The sequence below is a fragment of the Microcebus murinus genome, chromosome 10 (assembly GCF_040939455.1).
Source record: "Microcebus murinus isolate Inina chromosome 10, M.murinus_Inina_mat1.0, whole genome shotgun sequence".
NCBI classification, from domain to species: Eukaryota; Metazoa; Chordata; class Mammalia; order Primates; family Cheirogaleidae; genus Microcebus; species Microcebus murinus.
The window spans coordinates 80,037,501-80,056,462 of record NC_134113.1 but is presented as its reverse complement, the minus strand read 5'-3'; the positions used below and the strand labels follow the sequence as shown (position 1 = coordinate 80,056,462).

The 18,962-nt window shown below is 33.4% G+C and overlaps 1 protein-coding gene across 11 annotated transcripts in view; it reads right to left on the bottom strand.

The window, feature by feature from the left end:
- SOX5 (SRY-box transcription factor 5) overlaps positions 1-18,962 on the bottom strand; it is a 1,016,716-nt gene that overhangs the window by 324,536 nt on the left and 673,218 nt on the right. For all 11 annotated transcript variants that reach the window (XM_076007578.1, XM_076007575.1, XM_076007577.1 and 8 more), the window contains one exon: positions 2,044-2,254. In XM_076007578.1, the coding sequence (XP_075863693.1) occupies positions 2,044-2,254 (211 nt within the window). The remainder of the gene's footprint in view (positions 1-2,043; positions 2,255-18,962) is intronic.

Sequence of the window (18,962 nt, the reverse complement as noted above, 5' to 3'; positions counted from 1 at the left end):
GGGAAGGGCATTCATGAGAACTCTGTACTATCTACTTAATTTCTCTGTAAACCTAAAACTTAAAAAAAAAAGTATATTAATTAAAAAAAAATAATGTGTGAATTATAATAGTAAACCAGGGCCATATTTTAGAATATTTGGCAGCCAATGTTTTCAAAGTACATTTAGTGACAGGAGACACACTCACACTATAATGTAAGTGAAACAAGGAGGATGCAAACTAATTTTAAAAGTACAGATGTTCATCTACTTACGATGGGGACACATCCCGACAGACCCCTTGCAAGCTGAAAATATCACAAGTAGAAAAGGAATTTTAATACACCTAACCTACCGAACCTCATAGCATAGCTTAGCCTACCTTAAATGTGCTCAGAACACTTAACGTTAGCTTACATTTGGACAAAATCACCTGGCAACACAGTGCCCTATGGAGTATCAGTTGTTTACGCTGACTAAGAGCTGTGGCTCGCTGCTCTGCCCAGCACCAGTAGAGAGTACCCTACTGCATATTGCTAGCCTGGGAAATGATCAAAATTCAAAATATAATTTTGTACTGAATGCATTTTGCTTTCACACCAGCATAAAGTTCAAAAATCATAAGCGGAACCATTGACAAAGCCCATCATGCAAAATGGAATTTGTAAAAATAATGAAATACATTATAAAATGTATAAAAATGAAGAAGAAATGTAAAAAAATATAAAAGAAATATAAAGAAATGTAAAAAAAAGAAATACATCATAAGGCTAAGAGTCATACCAAAAGGCTATAACTGCAGGTGATTTTTATTTCCTTTCTTACAATTTATGTTTTCAAAACAATTTTTATTGTAAGACTGTGTTATTTTAGTTCCAGGAAAAACACCACAATATTAGAAAAATAAAATTGTCTGGGTCCTCCTCAAATTTCCATTTTTATCTCCATGAGAATGAGAGGGGATATAAGATAACAAAATATCAAGTCTTTGGCTGACAAGATTATCTCTAAAATAACTTCCAATTTAAGATCATGAGAATTGCATAAATTTTAACCAAAATCCAGATCCTTGCTATACATCTGATAGGGATCCAAAAATATTTAATTACCACATGACTCCCAAATACACTGGTTAAAATACATTTTATGTCAGATATACTCATAATTTACCAGTGTCTTAATAGACCAGAAATGAGTCAAACTTAGTGTTACATGGTATATGTGCAGTATATTTTTGGTGTAAAGTATGTCTTTGCAAGTCGTGTTTGTTTTGTTTGTTAGCTTTAAATTTCCATCTGATTGAAATAGGAGGCATGTTTTTGTATCCAAGATGGATGGACATACTTTGAAATAGGAGTTAGTCATCATTTGTAGCATAAAGGATGACTGTCAATCATATATAAGTTTGTACAATTTGTATCAGCTGTTTCATTGGTTTGTTTGCTTTAATTTTAAGATTAGTTCCTGTGCTTATCACCTGCAGGCTACTATCAGTAACTATTAAAGAGATTTGGAAGATGAAATCTTAAAAGAAAGACTTGCAGGAATTTGAACAAATGGGAACTTAAGCATGTCTAACAGTTAAAGAATCAGTAGTTTTTAAATATACAATAGGGCAAACCATATTAATTTTGGACTATAAGAAATAGACCTATCAAGGTAGGATCAAATGTATTAATGTATAAAGGTTTCAAAATGCAATGAAATTCTAAAATGATCCTCGAGGAGAAAAATAATGGAGATTAACAAACTAGACTGCAGATATTTGGCAGGTAGGTGACTATTCTGGGCTCTCCTGCCACATTCTCTTCTCCAATCTTTCAGCTTCACTTAACCACAACTTACTCGTGTGTGAAAGTAACATCACAACATAAACTAATGATTTAAAAAATTGAGATAGACGTGCTTAAGAGTCTCTGAAAAAAAAAAAAATCCATCCTCACAGCTCTGGGTTTCTATTTTGTCTAATTTAAGAGTATAAGGTGAGAAAAAGAACCAGAAGTTAAATTCAAAACATGACAATTAGGAAACAGCAACACTTTTGCTTTCTTTTCCAGCCTTTACCTTCTGGCTCATTCTTGATGAGCTCTTCCATTTTCCTCTGCTTCAAGGTGTCAACAACATCAGCTAAACTGCCTTTGCGCCGCTCAGGAGTTCCCAGGGCCGTACTAGACAAGGACTCGCCACTCTGCCGCCCACCTTCTTCTGCCTTCTGAGGTGAGGTAGATGAGTTGTGTGGGGCAAATGAAGACATAATTTTATTGCCATCAACTTCCTGAAAGAGAGAGCAAAGTTAAAAGAAATATGTTTGTTTAAAACTCAGTAACTTTAAAAAAAAAAAAAAAAACTGGTTATATGGCTTAGTCAGCTGAAACATGTAAGAAAAATGCGATATGTCACTCTGCAAGAACAAAAGGAACAAAGAAATTTCAAGAAAGAACAACAAACCTTTACTGGCTAGCACTAGAGAAGTCAATGATCACAGGAGAAACCAAAAATATGGAGACTCTCTCCCTTGAACTGAGTACAAATGGCAATATAATCTTATACAAATTCTACATTGATTGCATTTGTCTATTTTTCTGCTTTTGCTTTAATTTTATGTCAGATATACTGAGGCAGATTTTTCTGGACCTTAAATATAGTGGTCATCTGTGTTAAACGTCCTCATGACTTTGTAATATTTAAATAAATAAATATAATATTTAAATATTAAGTATTTTAATATTAAATAATTAAATAATTTTAGTATTTAAATAAATAACATTATATATGCTTTATTTTCACTTTCAGTAGCTGCTTCTTGATAGTATTTCTAAATAACTAAAGCTTTAGTTTTAGTTCTCTACCCCCCTCTCATGCTTTTAAGAGAGCATCAACCACACAGTGTATTTTGACATCAGACAAGAATACTGCAAGTGCATTTTTTGCTTATGTTGAACACATTTTCAAGCTCATTTGTCCTTAGTACTGTTTCTATCAATACTCTTTGCTACTTTGAACTTTAAGCCTCCTTTGGCCTATAAAACAAAGTTTCTGGTAGTTTTGGCTTCTTCATAATCATGTATGTATATGAATGGAAAAAATGTATTCTACAATTCTAAAATGTAAATCTTTTTGTATTCTATTGTTATCATTTACCCCACAATTTATAGCACAGCTTTTGCAATCTGTAAAACATTTGGAGTATATTTTTTCTAAAAGACACTAAATTGATTTTTCAGACTTTTTCAGGAGGAGTGATACTGAAATTAATTTTCCTACTTACAGGTTTTCCTTGTTTAGTCTCTTCCATAATGCTTTACTTCCCACAAAACAGAAGTTTTCTTAAAAATAAAGCTATATCCTAAGATCTTTGAGTCTCACCCTAAGTATATTATATAATTCTACAGCATGGAAAGTTTCCATTAAAATATAATATTGAGGATAATAGATTATAACCGTTTAAACATTTCTTCTCTACTTATTTATGACATATTCTCTACCTATTTAAGATAATAGGATCTGTTGACTCCAGAAAAGTGACAAGTCACACTGGTTGATCGCTAATGTTTTTAAGCTAATGTTTAAGCTAATGTTTTAAACTAATGTTTTGGTGGATATTTTTGACGAGCTTAAAAGTATACTAAAATACTTGATTTAAAAACTGACATCCTAATTTTTAAAAATAGATTAAATTAGAGATGTCAAAACAATTTGTTGATAAGATCTTTTTGTGAACAATATTAGTGAGCACAGGGACAATAACTATGTTACAAACATCAGTTTGTTGGATGAGTCTGAGGCATCTGGGGAAAGCAAAAATAAAAAACGTGCACCAACAGGATCTTCCAAATTACAGTTCTAAATCTCAAATGCTTTTGATTTCTTACAAACATTACAGAATATCCCTCTAACTAGTATCGTGCCTTGACCGAAGATTCTATAGACAATTAGCTTATAACATACTTGGATTTAGGAATCAATAAGCATAATGTAATAATTACAAGCCCCTGCAAGTGAAGTTAAGGTACAATTCTGGAATTATTTATTTAAAAACCACACATAGAAACAAGTAAACATGCAGACACACATACGCACACACACCCTGAAGAGAACAATCACAAATTCATTCAGTAAATTAATAGGAATATTTTTACGAATGGCCCACAATACATATTAGCTTAGTTTCATGTGCAAACCAGAATATGGCAAAACCTCTATGTTCATTCCCACAGAAGACCTTTCTGTTACATCCTTCCAGAGCCACAAGCAGAAACATATCAATGTTAGCTTCAAGATGAACACTTCTATTTGTACTGTGTTTTTACATTATGGGACGACAAACTTTTGAAACAAGAATTTGGCAGCTGACCTTTATTCGCCATGATTAAAAAATTACACACATCTTTCTACAGCAAATCATCACTAAGGCTATCACACCCAAATCTGTATGCAATCAAGTCTATTAAAGCATCAAGAAATATTTACGGATAAAGTACCCCATTTTGGACGTCTCTCACTTTTTACGCTTTCAAATAGGAAGGAAACATTTTCAAAAGTTTAAGATATTTCACAAGTAGTCTAAACTCAGTTGCTGAAGCAGTATAATATAAATAAATTAATTAAGCATTATTGCTATTTCACGCAGGAATATTTATCATACCACTATTTCACCTGCCTGATTACATTTCAGCCTCTGGCACTGTTAATCCCTTTAACAGATTTATATGGTTAACAGCTGTTTCAGTGTGGGACTCCATTGTTCATTTGCATGGTGAATAGCTCGTTAGAGACTGCCAGCACAGTCTTCAGTCAAGGAAGTCCTATCTTTTTCAGTTTCTTTCCTGGGATTGCATTTGCCATACGCAAAGTAATGACTGCATGTTTCTCTTCACCTTGGGGCCAGGTAAAAATCCAGAGGGTCAACTACCTAAGGCCTAAGTGGTCCAGTAACATATATTTAATCAAGTCTTTGAACTCTAAAGACAAGCTTCAAGTTTTTTGCAGACAAGCTCCAAGAACTGGGATGTATGCCTTCTAAAGCCTATTGATAAAAGAGGATTCTAAACTTTCATAATGAAGTTGATAATCTTCCTTTGTTATTCTTGAACAAGATTTACTTAATCTTACTCCCTTTGTCACCTTTGCAACAGAAAAAAAAAAGAAACTACCTAACACACTTATCCTCAGAAATATCCTTTTTAAAATGCCTTCTTCTTAATTCATTCTAAAGACAGCATTTTGCCATGAACACTTTAAGAGAAATATTAATATTATTTCAACCTTAATATTTAAATTTTAATTGATATGATGTGGTCATTAAGAATTTTTTTTTTTTTAAGAGACAGGATCTCACTTTGTCGAGTGCAGTGGTGCAAGCATAGCTCACTGCAACTTCAAACTCCTGGGCTCAAACCATCCTCATGCCTCAACCTTCCAAGTAGCTAGGACTATAGGCATGCAGTACCATACCCAGCAAATTTTTTAATTTTTTGTACAGAATGGGTCTTGCTACATTGCTTATGCTGGTCTCAAATTCCTAGCTTCAAGCGATCCTCCTGCCTCAGCCTGGCCTCTCAAAGTGCTAGGATTACAGGTGTGAGACACCATACCCAACCAAAGAAGAATTAATTTATTTAAAAAATAAGAAATCACATGGAATGACCAGATCTACATGTTTCTTTTATTATTCAAATCACATTTCATTCTTTACCTCAGGTCTCAAGAAACATATTATCATGCTTACTCTCACTCCTACAAAACTGAATTAAATTACTACAGGGTAGTAAAAATATTACATTTAATACTCAATCTATCAGAAAATAATTGATAAGAATAACAGCTTTCATTCAATACTTCATGTCAGGCATTGTATAAAGTGACTTACATGTATTAACTCAATCCTCATGGAAAGTTGATTATGATATCCATTTTACAGTGGAAGAAACTGAGGCAAGTAGACTGAAGTAATGCCTGGGGTCACAAGACTAATAAAATGTCGAATAGAAAATCAACCCCAACCCATTGGGCTCCAGAGGCCTTGTTCTTAACCACAGTGTTGTTATGCCTCTTTCTTTAAAAATAAAAAAATCTATGTCTATGTCTGTATCTATGAATCTTATGGGTGAACAAGACATGTCTTCTTAGTAATGATGTATGAAAACGAGGTTTCCACCTCAATATGTTCACACTACTAAAGAAATTGTATAGACGCATTTAAATTAAGTAAATCAACTACATTCCAGATTTATAAATGTCCAACCAAATATCTACTGTTTACGTCATATGTAAAAAAATGAACTTTAAGGTTTAAAGAATTATTTAAACCAAACAGGTAGATTTTATTTCTAAGTGGCTAATCAGAGTAATGGTACTCAGTAGTTTATGTGTTGTTGTTTTTTTAACTATCTTTATAAAATTTGTGGACATCTCTAGCAGCCACTCTAATAGTAAAATAAAGTTTTGAACTTAGAAAAAAGCTAGTACAGAAGATTTTGATTATCATTAAGTAGTCTCATTAATTCAAGTTCATTAATTTTGATATTGCAAAGATGTAACATAAAATGAATCACAAATACACAGAAAAAGTGCTTTCATGCTTAACAAGTTTTGACATGGTCATCTACTTCTAGCAATGGGCTGTTCTTGTAAATATCACCAAGACAAGGTAAAACAAAACTTTGAAAAATATCTTCAAAGCTATATTATTTGGTTATTGCTTAAATTCTATAAAAAGAGGAGAAAAATATATCTTTCACAAATATGGAAATGGAATTTCACTACTTGTAAATTTTTTTCTGTGAAATTAGGAGGTGCCAAGTTTAATTTAGTAATATAAAAAATATGATTACTGTATAAAAAACTTTTTCAGTTATTTTTGAAGTTTTCTTCATTAAAACATTTTTTCATACAATTTCTGCATGAAACCACACTAAATCATGCTTACTCCTTTTGGATTACAGATCTCTTGATGAAAGCTATAAATGCTCTCCTAAACATATGTGCACATACATATGCACACTCATGCAATCGTACATACAATTTCATTAAGTTTTATAAAGTTAATTTTCTATTCTTATAGTTCCAGCTGTTGGACTACTCCATAAAATCCCCTAGGAACTCTTATGAACTATGGATTATATTTTAAGAAGCTCTGACCTAAATGTATATCTTCCCAGATAATTACAATTAATATAAACTAATCAATATATACAATCAGATGGTTTTAAGCAACAAGTTATTTGCAAAAATGCCTTCAACTATATCTTTCATTGTTAGATCTTATTAAGATTAATTAAAGGTATATATGTCAATAAAAATTATACTACTCCTAAGTATTTGGAAAGACAGTTATTCTTCAAAAAGTAATAAACAGGCCGGCATGGTAGCCTAGCACCCTGAAAGGCCGGTGGGAGGATCGCTTGCCATCAGGAATTCAAGACCAGCATGAGCAAGAGTGAGACACCCATCTCTACTAAAAATAATAAAAGTTAACTGGGCGTGGTGGTGCACTCCTGTAGTCTCAGCTACCTGGAAGGCTGAGGCAGGAGGATAGTTTGAACCCAGGAGTGTGAGGTTGTAGTAAGCTATGATAATGCCACTGTACTCTAACCTGAGTGACAAGAGTGAGATACTATCTCAAAAAAAAAAAAAAAAAGTAACAAACACGTGAAAGAGCACATTGTTATGGCCAACATTGTTTTCTTATTTAGCAATCACCTTTTGATAATACACACAGAAATCTGAAATGCAAGACAGAACTAATTGTCAACTTTTGTAAATGAGTGTTAGAATTTCAACAGCAGGTCATAGCAACTCAATTTTCATATATTAATTTTCCTGAAAACAGGATATAAACATAAGAAAGACACAGTGGCAAAAACAACATTTTTAAAAACTCAGCAGAAAACAGTAAGATATTTTCTTTGGTTAACATGATCAAATTCAGTATTCTGGGAACAAAATATGGCCAGTTCCCAATACCTACAAAACAAAAGTCACTACTTGCAGACAGACCTCTGAGGAGTGTTATAACTTGTGATTACAAATGATTTTAAAGCCATCAATTTAAAGTTTTTCTTTAATTTTTGTCTGAAAAAGAGCTACCTAATGTGTACTTAGATCCAATACTCAAAAAAATGGGAAATGACAAAGGCTCTTTAGTTTGGTCTCTTCATAATGAAATTCCCTGAAAATTAGTATTCTGAATCTTTAAGAACATTTAATCATTCCAACATAAAAATGGGTAGAAATTGTAAAATACTTAAATGGGTATTTTAAATATTTTTGTTCTATGAAAAGCTCTATATTTCATGTCCTGCTGAGTTCTAATTTTTAAAGAATATGGAAGAAACGTTAAAGATTAACTTGCCTCTTTAATGCAGAAATAACCCACTCTTGGGGCAGATCTAATAATCTTAATAGTGATAGGCCTCATCACGTGTAAGTAAAGATTATCATTCTATAAAAATAACTACATTATATTTCAAATATAAGATCCAGTCCACATTTCAAAAATTTCCTATGTATTTTAGGACAGTGCAAATAGAAGTGAGAGCTGTTTGATGTTTTTTCAATGCCTAAAAATACAGACTCTTTTAAAGATTGCTATTCAAGAGGATATAAATTCAGCAGGAGTCTAACTTGGTTTGCATATCTTTGCCAAGCATTAAGATGAACTGTTAACTTAGGCTTATATTTAATTACTGATCAGAAAACTAAATAAATATTCAAAGGTAGGTTCTTTAAAAACTGCATTCAAATTATACTAAACAACAATAAAGAGCAATAGATAGATTAGTGACAGGTGATTTGTATTAACCTGATTCTCAAACAGTGGTCCTCAAACCAATGTTATTGGCATCACCAGGGAACATTTAATACATTCTTAGTCTTCTCAGGACTTACTCCAGACTTCTTGAATCGGAAATTCAGGAGATGGAAAAAAAAAAAAAAAAAAAGCAATTCAGGAGGTGGAGCCCAACAATATGATGGTGCAACAAGCTTTTCAGGTGTGATGAAGTGTGATAACCTCATACTAAAGTTTGAGATACATTGTTATAATAGAAACTGTTATAGTCAAAGAAAGAAAAATAGGGAGAGAAGAAAAGGAGATGATTAAGAGCTGCAGTGGGAAAGAAAGACATAATTAAAGTGATGAGACTTAAAGGATTTGAGAGGAGAGAGAAAAGGTGATATATTCCAGGAAAGAGAGCTGGGGGCTGGAGGAGAGTCAGCAAATATGCATGGGTAAAAAACAAAACAAAACAAAACAAAAAACCCTATACATCTTGGAAGAAAATGACACTGATTTTTTTGACTAGCCATTTTGACATTTGTTGAAACAGGCTTATGTTGCTGACTTCTTAACTAACTGTACAGATTAAAGAATCTAAAATTTATGTTAAAATTGCATTGTGGAAATAGATCGTTTCTACAAATGTACCAAAAATTTGGTTTGAATTTATTAATAATTTGATCTCATTTATAATATGAAAACAAACGATAATTACGTTTGCTTTGTTCTTTAAATCACTATCATATTTATCATCTAATTTAATTCCAGTGAACAAAACTGAAAGTTCAGGGCAAATTTTCTGATTATCAGTTAAGAGATGGCACGCATTGAAAAAATATTTTAGAAAATATCTTCATTTGCATGTAGATGCTACATGGGCTGAAGGATCTAATGGTTGCTTTTTTCAAATACTTCAGAATCACATTTGCTAAGAATCTCGGAAACACTGCATTCAAGAATAAAAATGTATGTTTTCATGTGCTCTCAAAACCACTTAATAAGCAAAAGTGGCATTTAGAGAATTGCTAATACATTAACTAATAGAACCTGTAAAAACAAAGAACATTTTGTGCTGTGACAACCTCATTATCTTCCTGCTGCTGATGTGTGTGCTGTCTTACTTATGTTTAAACATCTAGCAAATACACTTTTAAGACATTTGAGGATCTCGTCCCTGAGAGCTCAAAAGGTCAACCATAAGACGTTTCTAAACAAAAATTAGACTACATATCAAAACATTCCCATTTAGCATTTGTCATTTACAATAAATTTACCATTTATAACTAGCCACTGATTATATTTAATAATTCTACCAATTTCCTATGAAGTAATATAGACCATTCTTTTTGTAACTGTTAGTAAACCTGAGTAAATACCTACTCTATGAAGGAAGAAATGAGACATGAGGGATTCCTCAAATTTTGATCTGGGTGCCAAAATTTTTAAGTTCGTTGCTTAGTTATAAGGAAATTGGGGGAATGGCTTCTTTTTATCTCACATAGCAATGAATGCAATTTCTCACAGAGTAGACACTCAGTACAATTAACAAGTCAAATGTTTGCTAGCACTGCTTATAACTAGAAACTGACTACATTTTCAGTGTTAAATAAAATATATTGTGGTCCCCACACCCCCCGTGCAGTATAATAAAATGGCAGCAAAATAGTATAAAAAGCAGTGGTTCAGCAAACTGGAGTCAGAGGTCAGGATGCTTGGATTCAAATCAGGCTCTGTTATTTATTAACTGTATAACCTTGGGCAAGTTATCTAAACTCACTAAACCTCAGTTTCCTCATTCAGAAAATGGGATAATAGGCCGGGTACAGTGGCTCACCCCTGTAATCCTAGCACTCTGGGAGGCAGAGGCAGGCGGATAGCTCAAGGTCAGGAGTTCGAAACCAGCCTGAGCAAGAGCGGGACCCCGTCTCTACTATAAATAGAAAGAAAAGAATTGGCCAACTAATATATATAGAAAAAATTAGCCAGGCACAGTGGCGCATGCCTGTAGTCCCAGCTACTCTGGAGGCTGAGGCAGTAAGATTGCTTGAGCCCAGGAGTTTGAGGTTGCTGTGAGCTAGATTGACACCACGGCACTCACTCTAGCCTGGGCAACAAAGCAGGACTCTGTCTCAAAAAAAAGAAAATGGGATAATAAATAACTCATATACATATATATGTTGCTGATCTCCAGAATTTAATGGTAATGAAAATAATTAAACATTAAAAAAGAAATATTATTACATTAATTCAATGTTCTCTTTCATTCATGCAATAAAACTATTTAAATGCAAAATTGCGAGGCAGCATTATGATGAGTTAAGCAGAGAGAATTTAAGCCAAACAACTTTCGTTCAAATCCTGGTTTCACCATTTACTAGTTGTGTTACCTTGAGCACGTTATTTAATCTTTCTATGCCTCTGTTTTCTCATCTGTAAAATGGGGAAAATACTACCATTTACCTCATTGGGTTGTTAGAGACTTTTAAGATATAATGGGTTATATGACTTAGGGAATTACATAAATTTGTATATATGTGTTACAAGTTATAGAATTCATAAAATGGTAACTAGGATATGGCAAGAGCTGTATGAGTGTATGTTAAAATAAATGTGCTCCAGGCATCATATTAGGATATAAAGATGGAAGAAAACACAGAATACACAAAAATTAATAAAGAAAAAACATGCCCTTTACAAAGAAAGCAAAGAAGGTATTAGATAGAGACAATTCCTTTCTCCCACCCACCCCACTAAAAAAATAAAATGAAATGCATATACAAATGGTTTCAGGGTTCTTTCTGCAAAAATCAAACTTCATCCCAAGGGAACAATTTTGTAAAAAATAATTTAAAAAATTTTTTATGTGGCCCACTTTAGAAGATAACCTAGTACACACATTTTTTAAAGAAAAGGAAGTCGTGTGGCATTAGTGTGCTTTTATCACTGTTGCATACCCAACTTGCAAATTTCACAGTTTCATGGTTGTCTACAAAGTGATAACTCAGGGAAATGATCAAAGAAAGAATGTTCAATTACTACTCATGAAATAAAACTTTCAAAAGTCAAAGTTTGAAAAAAAAATAAGAGAATTTTTTTTTCTTTCTCTCTCTCTCTTTTTTTTTTTTTTTTTTTTTTTTGAGACAGAGTCTGCTCTGTCACCGGGGTTAGAGTGCCATGGCATCATCATAGCTCACTGCAACCTCAAATTCCTGACTCAAGCAATCCTCCTGTCTCAGCTTCCCAAGTAGTTGGGACTACAGGCGCATGCCACCACCCTGGCTAATTTTTTCTCTTTTTAGTAGAGACTGGGTCTCACTCTTGGTCAGTCTGGTCTTGAACTCCCAACTACAAGTAATCCTCCCTCCTGGGCCTCCTAGAGTGCTAGGATTACAGGCATGAGCCACTGCACCTGACCTATTTTTTCATAAATACATGACACCAGTTACCTATTATGCCAAATTTGTATTTCTCTTTCACTTTTTTCTTTCTTCTTGTGAGATGGGCAAATCAAGATTTTTCTTTTTTTGTGAAGACATTAGCACCACTAGGTTCTCTGTCAAATAAATCTTAGATTCCTTTACACTATACATATAAAACAACAACAATAGTAAGAGGAAGGACAGATTAATGCGAATTTTCATTTTTGCTAGTTTCTCTATGCTCCAGCACCACCTTGAATGGAGTCACTTAAGGGCAGTATGCATCTTCACTACATCAGGTTAATTTCATAGTCTAAAACCAGTGTATTCTGTTAAGCCATCAGACTAATCCCATCTTCCTATTTTAAAAAATGCTAAAGGCCTATTTTTCTATACTAATTAAGACTTTCAGTAGAGCACTCTATCCAGGGCAAAAGTAGCACTTATTTTTTTGAAAGGAACTTTTCACATGAATTGACATTAGGCATTAATTTGAGATAAAAGAAGCCAAAGTTTCCATTCTCATTCTAAAAGTAACGATAAGGCATTTAGCAGTCCATATATGCTAACAAAGTTTCCCAACTAGCTAAATTATTTATTACTACCATAAAGCAGAATTTCCTGAGCCCACTTTATTAAACATGTAAGGACCATTCTAGAGGACACAAAATCACCGAGACTGAAAATATTATCTTCAAGTAGTTTATATGATCAATACCATTTATAGATTTTGTTATTTTAGTCTCATAGTTTTAAAGAATTTAAAAAACACCTCTAAATTATCAGGCATTTTCCTGACCAAATACACAAAACCTGTTTAAATTCACTAATATTTCAGTAAAAGCATAGCTACCACTCTGAATTCTTAAAGGCAGTGTTCTAAATGTTTTATGAACTTTACCCTTTGTAATTCTCAGAGAAATTCCATGAAGAATGTTATTCCTACTTAATAAATGAGGACATTAAGGTTCTAATATTAATTTACCCAGAGTAATATTAGGAAATGGCAAACTGGAGAATTAAACTCAAGATACAATTTAAAAACCCCTAGTGATCATCATTAGGCTACACTGCCTTCCTCAACTGGTTCAGGTGCTCAAGCAATGTTAAAGGGATAAGAAAATGACGCTTGTTTTCTCTCTCCTCAAAGAGTTTAAATTTGAGAGGCACCGAAATGCACACGAAACAATTAGTAATCATAGCAACTATAATAAGTACTAATTTGTAGAGCAGCAAATTATACATGCAAAAGAAGTTTAGAGAAGAGAGAATATTGGAAATCAAAGAAAGATGGAAATTTCCTTATCATAGCACTAAACACACTGTTTTGGGATGGTTTATTTAATTTTCTTTCTATACCTTGAAAGACAGGGAATACATCTAATTATTCATCATGTATCCTAGACCCAGTTTATTAGTGTTCAATAAATACATATTGAATTAACTATTAATTTATTAAAACTTTATGTATACTCTTTTGGACTAAGCCTAGAAGAAATAAGTAGAGTGGAAAAGATACAGAGCATTCCCAGAGGCATCACCCAGGACATTTTATAGTGTATGCACACACACACTACAGGGAAGGAAGTGGCTTAACCCAAAGAAATGGAGAATAATAAGTAAGAAGACTGACTAACATAGGAAGGTCATTTCATGAAGGGTCATGAAAGTCAAGTAGGAGAGTTTACATTTGACCTGGCAGGCAATGGAGACCTATTGTTGATTCTATAGTGAGTGATTCTATTAAAGTAGCTTGTTAGGAAGATTAGCCTAGCAGTGGTATGTAGAATTAATTGGGTAGAGGAGAAAGTAAGGATCTCTACTGAATAGAAAACTGTTACCATGACACATATGTGACAATAAAAGGCCTTCCTCTAGATTGTAGCAGTGGGAGTTGAAAAGAACCATCAAATCTATCTGTCATCTGTGATTATCAACTGTTTGGGAAAATAGCTTACACTCAGCAAGGAGCTTCTTCAAACTGCATATATTCAAATTATTTTTGTTCACATTCCAGAGTACATTGCCCTTCCCTCCTCATCCACTCCATCCACAGCCCAGTAATAGTTACTTCTATAGGGACAGTGATGGGAATAGGTATGTCATGTGGAAAAAGACTAACAGACACTTTTAGATGGTTAGATGTTCTGTGCACAATGTATGATATTGGATGATAGTGCACTCAGGGAGATTTTATTGTTTGTCATTTTATGTGCCTATGTGCATGTGTGTGGGGGGGTTCACATACATGTACTTTGTTATTTTGTATATATTCTTTTGTTTTTTTACCATTTATGTTACTTTCCCATGAGAAGGGGAAAAAAAAGCCAAAAAAAAAAAAAAAATCAAATTGTAGGGACAATCTGAAGGAAGTAATGGCAGGATTAGATAACTTGAAAATAATAAGAAAGGAGTTAACGATAAACATATTTTATGTTTTTTTTTTCTTGAGAAGTTGAAATTATGATTATGGTATTGACAGAACAAAAATGGTTAGCAAACAGATGATTTTAAAAATAGAGTCAGTATATCTAGGAAGTTTTAATAAATCCACTGCACTAAATTAGTTTATAACTTGAGTTTAAGACCTGATGTCTGACCCCAGCACTGTAAATAGTAGGTGCCAATAATCTCCCTCACGAGATACAAATGATGAGTTTATTATCTGAGATTTTAAAATTCGTGTGTGAAACATTAGAATGTAGATATGCCTGGAAGAACAAGATACAGGTGAGGAAATAAAGGCTCTAAAATGATGATTTATGAAGCATTTCTTTCCAGTGAATGATTAATATCCATTTTAGGTCATAAGCTCTCAGAGAGTGTCCCCAGGGAGAAGAGCAAATGGCTAAGCCCTCTTCACATGTGTCTAAAAATGGCAGCTGTAAGTGGGTAACACCTCCTTCAATGACTTGGGTTTACCATGTAAATTTTTGAAAGCTTATCTTTATAATTAGATTTTGAAGGGTGAAGGGTGTTTTGTAAAAAAGCAATGCCAACATAGAAATAATAATGAAAATACATAGAATATACAAAACACAGAGAGAAATGGGAAAATCAGAAGGCTCTAAAACAAAAATGTCAACATAAAGGATTTAATTATTCTAGGAAGTAAAACTAAAATATGACAAAAAGACAACACTGTAAAAATAAAGGGGAAAATTAGAAATTGAAACAACGTTCCCTTACAATGCTTGGGTTCTTATAATGCTGAATTCTTGGTGCTGTTTCATTCAGCCTCTAAAATTTTCCCCATTAGTAAATTACTTTGTCATGGGAACCTGGGGAAGATATACATATAAAAATGAAATCATATTTAAGTTATACTAAATCCTATGAAGTGCAGAGAGGAGATTAATAATTTGGGGTTTTGGATAAATGTGCTGTCTTCTACAATTCTTCTCGAATTCCTGTCTTCTGAAAGATATCCCTGGACATTTTTGACATCTCAAAGTGATACTGGGTTGGTGCTCAATAACCCACAAAAATGCCAATCCAAAATAAAAGCATGGACTCTTTATATTTCCAAGACCAAGAGAATACAGGCTATTTGTGTTATAAGGCTACACTGTTTGACTAATATAGCTCAATTTAAATAGTAATTTTAAGCCTGAAATGTATTAAGACTGTGTCTCAGGATGGACACCAACCAGATATTGCTATGCTTACTAGCTCTGAGGTGATTCACACACAGAGGCTTCTTACAAAAGTCTGCTGCTTTCTACTCATTATACTTAGCAACACTAAACAGGGGAAAATAATTAAAAAGTTCCTATTGAGCACCTAGAGACCTTGAACATAGACAGGGGTGAACACAAAGAATATTTGGTTACAAGAGTCATACTTCATCTCTTTAATTAATTTTTTTTTTACGGTGCATTTTTGGTTTTTCCATTATTTTCCTTCTACTCCCTTGGTTCTAATAGAAGAATACACATACATGTATATATTTCATTAGGAGGAAATAAAAGGGTTGTCTTTAGTTAAGATGTTTCCATTCACAGAGACTACACATCTAAAAAATAAATTGCCTGAATAAATTCAATTATCTAGAGAAGCAAAGGAAATCACATGCAAATGACATAATATGCAGAGGCCACTGAGACAGCTTCATGTTTATTTTTATTGTTTCAGTCAGTGGAAGGGAAAAGCTGTCAAAAATGTAACATCTCTCCGTTTTTAAAGGCCCAATGTCTCTGGTACTGAAAATTGCATGAGCAATAATATTGAGAGAAGAAATTTGTCCACTACTGAAAATAGGAGATGGTTCAGATTCTCTCCAACCTAATGCCAGCATACAAATGGACCACCACATACTTTGGTTGTATTTTGCCTACAGAAGCAAAGAATACCACTTAATTTGCAAGTAGTCCAATATCAATCCATCCAATGAAGACTGGCTTAAAAAAAAAGTGTGTTTTAAAAATAACCAATAAATTTACATATGTTAAATTAGCCTGTGACATGACTGTTAGTTCTCCCTTCTGACATTATCGGCACTGTAAATAGCAAGGGCCATATATGACTTTATCCAAAGAAACTCTTCAGCCTTGTACATTCCAAGGAGCAGTAATTAAATATTTTTTTTATTTGTTCTTTAAATATAACAATAATAAATATAGATTTAGGCTGACTTTGTAATAGGTTCTTGCTGAAAATCTCTTGGCTTTTTACCCTGAATTTACGTGCTACCTGAGTTCTCTTGAAGCATGAATATACCAAGTAAATGTGGCATATGTTTGTATTTTCTTGCCAATTCCAAATTCATTCATTCAAATCACTCACTGTAGGCCAAATCCTTATCCAATTCCACAGAGCCACTGACTTTCCTAGAAGTGAATAACAGCTTTGTGCATGGAAACAGGGAAGTCAATAGCAGGTCTGTGCATGGAAGAACTATGTTAACTAGTGGAAAGGATAAGAATTTGACCACAGGATTCCATGGATGTGGTAAAACCAAGTTTGAGATGACCTAAATGATGAAGCTTTCAACGCTTTCACTTGGGTGTCAATTCCAAACCCTGACAATTTGTGTAACTGAAGTTTTCACTCTCCTTTCAGCATATATCTTTATTTTTGCTTTTTCTATGGTAGTATTATATATCACTTTGATAGCAATATGGGCGCTGCTATCTCTTTCCCTTAAAATATTTGGACTACAAAGTTCTTTATCATAATTAACCTCAGATTTCATTGAGAACCTGAGAGTATATTCTGAGAAAAATAATAAAACCAGTATTTATTAAACTCATTAATATACGAATCATGATAAGAGTTTTTTTTTTTCTTTATGTGTAATTTCAGAATATTACAGGGTACAAATATTTTAGTTGCATAAATTGCTTTTGTACCATTTGAGTTAGAGTTATAAGTGTGTCCATCCCCTAGATAGTGTGCATTGTACAGATTAGGTGTGAATTTATCCATCCTCTCCTCCCCCTCCCCCACCTGCTTGATTTCCAATGAATGTTATTTCCACACGTGCACATAAGTGTTGATCGATTAGTTTCAATTTAATGGTGAGTACATGTCGTGTTTATTTTTTCATTCTTGGGATATTTCACTTAGAAGAATGGTCTCCAGCTCCATCCAGGTTAATATAAAAGGTATTTTTTTATAGCTGAGTAGTACTCCATGCTATACAGATACCACATTTTATTAATTCACTCATGTACTGATGGGCACTTGGGTTGATTCTTTGATTCCCTCCTAGACCTATAGGTAGGAGATATTATTACTGCCTTCACACATACAGAAACTGAATTTAAGCCATGGGCTTCAAATTAAACAATAAATAATCCAAATCCACATGTCTCTAATTCCTTCTAATGTGCTTTTAACCATTGTGTCATACAGCTTTTCATCAGACTGAAACACCTAATTATTCCAGTTCTACTAACCTTAATCTAATTTTCTAGCCAAAGTTTTTGTTTTATCCCCATGTATGTCATCTCTCAATACCACATAATGTTTCTATTACTCCACTTTGGTTTACTAATATACTCTAATAACATATTCAATTTTCTATACTATTTTTAATTGGCTACCTAGTACATTTCAATTTTCTTAACTTCTATTTCCAAATGGAAATTAAGCAATTTTGTCAAAACTCCTAAATTACACTTTAAAAATCCACCTCCCCCTCATCCCCATGGGGGGGAAAAAAACATGCTTACAAAATTTGTTACATGCATGCCTATTTTCTGAAAAGCATTATCATGGGTCCTGGAATAAAAACACAGGCGTACCTCATTCTATTGTGCTTTGCTTACCGCATTCAGTATTCAATGGATACTGTCCTTTTTTTTTTACAAATTGAAGGTTTGTGGCAACCTTGTATTGAACAAGTTTGTTGGTGCCATTTTCCCAACACCATGTGTTCACTTCATGTATGTGTGTCACATTTTGGTAATTCTTGCAATATTTCAAAAATCTTCATTATTATCATCTCTGTTACGGTGATCTGTGATTGGTGATCTTTGATGTTACTGTGATTGTTTCGGGGCATAATGACCTACATCCATGCAAGACGGTGAACTTAAATAAATACTGTATGTGTTCTGACTGTTCCACTAACAGGCCTTTCTCTTGTCTCTCTGCCTCTCCTCAGCCATCTCCATTCCCTGATACACAATAATATTAAAAATTAGACCAATTAATAATCCTACAATGGCCTCTACGTGTTCAAGTAAAAGGAGAGTTGAATGTCTCTCACTTTAAACCAAAAGCTTAGAAATTATTAAGTGTAGTGAGGAAGGCATGTCAAAAGCTAAGGTAGGCCAAAA